The sequence below is a fragment of the Vigna radiata genome, chromosome 6 (assembly GCF_000741045.1).
Source record: "Vigna radiata var. radiata cultivar VC1973A chromosome 6, Vradiata_ver6, whole genome shotgun sequence".
Taxonomy (NCBI): Eukaryota; Viridiplantae; Streptophyta; class Magnoliopsida; order Fabales; family Fabaceae; genus Vigna; species Vigna radiata.
In genome coordinates, this window is record NC_028356.1 from 17,196,414 (window position 1) to 17,200,670 (window position 4,257).

At 37.8% G+C, this 4,257-nt stretch overlaps 1 protein-coding gene across 1 annotated transcript; it reads left to right on the forward strand.

Annotated features, from left to right (window-relative positions):
* Positions 1-1,569: 1,569 nt before the first annotated feature.
* On the forward strand, positions 1,570-2,946 carry LOC106763510. Its single transcript, XM_014647696.1, has 2 exons — positions 1,570-2,287; positions 2,351-2,946. Exons 1-2 carry the CDS (start codon positions 1,570-1,572, stop codon positions 2,944-2,946), a joined length of 1,314 nt encoding a protein of 437 aa, XP_014503182.1.
* The last annotated feature ends 1,311 nt before the right edge of the window (positions 2,947-4,257 follow it).

Sequence of the window (4,257 nt, forward strand, 5' to 3'; positions counted from 1 at the left end):
TTTTGCTAATTGTCAATTAATTCGCCATTAAGGCAAGATCACATTAATATTACAATATGTGCCTATAAATACACACTCTGTGGAAGGAAAAAAGGGTACTGGAAAAAATAGAGAAAAAGACCTAGAAATTTTAGAATTTGAAAGAAAGAGTATAGAGAAAAATAGGTTCTCACACCTAAGGGTTTTGTCAACAACCACCAGAGAAAGCACTAAGGAAGTTCCAAAAGCTAAAAAGGTATGTCACCCTTACACTCTTATTTTCCTCGTTTTATTATACTTTGAAGTTTTCTTCCAAAGATACTTTTTTTTGTACGCGCAGAAAATGTATTCTTAAAAATCATATTTTTTGTTTGAATTTAAGTACGCATTGGACTGTTTCTTCTTACTTTTTTTTCTCAAAATAAAAAAAATACAAAACTATTTAAAACCTAAAAAAGGGGTTAATTGTTGTTAAACTAAATCTTTTATCAAAATTATGCGATCCTTCTTTTCTGGTTTTTTTAAAAATATAAATCAATCCATTTTTTTTTAAAACAACTCCCAAACCTTTTTTTAGATAAAGAACTACGTGAGCCCTGATTGTCCATTAATGGATGTACATAGGACCAAGGTCAATCCCTGTCGGGTTCATAAAATAAAAAATATTTTTTTTGTTCTCAATGATTTATTTTTGTTTCTATTTATTTTTATTTTTTAGGGAAAATTAATTATTTTCGAAAACCACATTAATTTTATACATTTAATTAAAGGTATTGCCTTTGGCAGGTGCGGTAGGGTGCTAATACCTTCCTCACGTGTAACCGATTCCCGAACTTAAAATCTCTTTTTTCGTAGACCATGCTTTTATTTGAGGGTTTTTCCATTTTTTTTTCCATAATAAATTATGGTGGCGACTCCAAAATATTTTCCAAAACCATTTTGTTTTTCCGTTCGCCGTTCCGTCGCGATCCTGGTTGCGACAGCTGGCGACTCCACTGGGGAGGTTAGAGAATCAAGCCTTCTTAATTAAATGTGAAAAAAATTGTTGTGGTTTTCTTTTTATTTTCTTTTCTTCTATTTTGTTTTATTTTTTTTCCCCTTTATTTATGTATGATTGTCTTTATTTGTTTTTGTAATTTATTTATATGTTTTTATTCTTTTTATCATTATTGTACATATCATGAGTGAGGCCCTATACCCGAGCCTGAGTGCAACTTAGAATTAAAGGGGTTGTGTAGCGGTGTCACGTCTGGACTGTCTCCAGTTTGGCTATCGTGAAAATCCTAGCCAGTGGCTGTTCTCTTTACATGCAATTTCACACCTAGTTGCGTCCAACTGTTGTGGAAAAGCTGTGAAAAGGACCATAGCTCTGGTGGCCTTGATCTTAGGTTTAGGAAGCCTTCCCTGTGAGATTGCATATACATTGCTTAAACCTTAAGACATTGGACCTACTTTAAAGGCATAAACACATGTTGTCCTTTGATTATTATTTGACATATATGTTTCATGCATCACATGCATTGGCCACGTTTTTACCAGTACTAGCGGAAATCACATAGTTATTTGATATCGTAAAGGTTGAGACTTAACATGGAATCGGGAGCCTTGCAACAAACCAATTCTGCCGTAATAAAAAAGAGACCCCACATAAGAGTTCCCAGTATGAATTTAGCAGGATTGATAAGTTTAGGAAGGCGAATGAAGACCATGAAGAGAGAAGCCTTCAGAAGGAAGTATGGAAATCTACTCAGTCTAATGGAGGTGGACGTACCGTCACTCGCTATCACTACGTTGTCTCAATATTATGATTCTCCATTGAGGTGCTTTACGTTTCAAGACTTCCAGTTAGCACCAACCGTAGAAGAATTCGAGCACATCTTAGGCTCACCATTGGAAGGTACAACTCCGTACCAGCACCTAGAGCACCATGCTTCCACTACTACTATTGCGACTATCATGAAGTTGACCCCGAGAGAGTTAGAAGACAGATTGGTAGCCAGAAACCATGTGAGAGGACTCCCTCTAGAATATTTGGAGCAATACCTTCATCATTTGGCTGACAACGAAGAATGGGAAACCTTCATGGACGTGTTGGCCCTTACTTTATACGGCATCATGTTGTTTCCTAAGATTGAGGATTTTGTCGATTACGGAGCGATAGATGCCTTCATAGCAAAGAAGACTAGAGCGGAGAATCCTGTCACTGCAATCCTTGCTGATGTTTATGGGACNATGAGTTTCTGCCATGAAAGGAAAGGACAGAAGATCATCTGTTGTTTGCCGGCTTTGTATCAATGGTTGACTTCTCGTATGTTCAANGGGACGATAGACAAAAACATGGGGATAGAGGAATAGGCTCATCTTTTTGCAGGTCTCAATGAAGGGAAGATAAAGTGGCGTCCTTCTTGGCTTAGGGGCAGGGGTTTCATCCATTATTGTGGTAATTTCCCCAACATTCCACTCATTGGANCTCGGTACTGTATCAATTACAATCCTACCTTGGTTCAAAGACAGTTTGGGCATCCAATGAAAGGGGCACCATCATCCGATTATCTCACTCCACTTTTCATTTATTACGAAGATGGAGGTTTTACTGAAAAGCTAAGGGAGATCAGAAGAGCCTGGGGAAACGTCATGCGGTTCGAAGCAGATGAAAGGACAGGGGTGATAAACCAAGAAGTCAGTTATCACAATTGGATCACGCAAAGGGTAAACAACATTAANTTGCCATTCAAATCCATCACANGTCAGCTAGCAGATGAAAGAAAATTTCTAAATNCGGAGTCTTATAAAGTGAAACAATTGGAGAGAGAAATAGAAGAAGCGAAAAATCAGAATGCCAAGTTAATAAAGGAGCTACGAAATGCTCGCAACGATGTTGTAGATTTGAGGGCGGAAAAAGAAGAAATGACGCGGGCATATGAGGAGGTTCTCAGGAAACAAAGCATCGAAAGAGGCTCCGAATAAAGCAAGATCTCGCAGCCGCCAGCACGGAGTTAGCCTTGAGGGTCAAAGAAAGGAATACGACACTAGAGGCTGAGGAACATTGGAGATATCTTTATGAAGAGACCAAGAGAGATAAACAAGAAGCCCTAAAAAGACTGAGGGAAGCCCAGATTCAAGTCAAAGAAACAGAGGGACAAATGAAAAGGATGGCAATGTCATTTGAGGTAGAACTAGATCAGGAACGTGAAGAGGCAGAATAAAAGCGACAGGCTGTGGTAAAGCAGATGGAGAGTTGCATTGCTAAACAAGCAAGATTGATAGAGGTGGAAGAAAGAAATCAGGCTATGATGAGGCAAATGGAGAGTCATATTCAGAATCAAGAGCAGACCGTGGAACACTGGAAGGGGAATTTCTCTCGACTAGCCGTCCTTGCCAATGGAGCTATCAAAGATATCCCCAAGATGGTATCTAAGGCTGAAATAATGACACATTTTTGTAACCCACCTGAAGAAGTCACTCTTTTTATTAGTTATTGTAAACAGTTAGTGGGTGAGATGAAGACTTTCATCGCCCGAGCTAGGAACTGATATTTTCATAATTTGTACTTTGTTTTTTTTAGTTTAAATAGGGTTTGGGTTGTTTGCAATGGAATCAGGTTGTGTTAATTCCTCTTACCACTGTCGCAACCGGAAAAATCGCGACGGGACGACGATATCCAAAAAAGAGAAATATAATTTGAAAAATATATTTTGGAGTCGCCACCATAGTTTATTCTGGAAAACTACGGAAAAACCATAAAAAGATAAGACAAGATCTGTGAAAACCAGAGATGGGTTCGGAAGTCGATTACGTGTAGGGAAGGTGTTAGCACCCTACAACGCCTGCCCGAAGGCAGTACCTTTAATTAAATGCGCGAATAAATATGTGGTTGCAAAATGTTTAACTATCCCAAGAATAACAAAATAAAGAAACAAAAATATTTTTTAGGTTTTTGGGCCCGACAAGGATTGACCTTGCTCCTACGTATTCTCAGTCATACTGAGAAATCAGGGTTACGTAGTTCTTTCAGAAAATTTGTTTGAAGATGTTTTTAGTTTTTGAAGATTTTGTATTTTTTGGTATTTATTTTTTTAAGAGAGAAAAGGTTTTTAGCACAAGGCCTACGCGAGCGGTCGCACGTGTGCTTGAACCCTTTCAAAATATTTTTATTGATTTTTAATTTTTTAAAAGAAAAGGAAAAAGGTTTTCAGCACAAGGCCTACGCGAGCGGTCGCACGTGTGCTTCAACCCTTTCAAAATATTTTTATTTGATTTTTAATTTTTAAAAGAAAA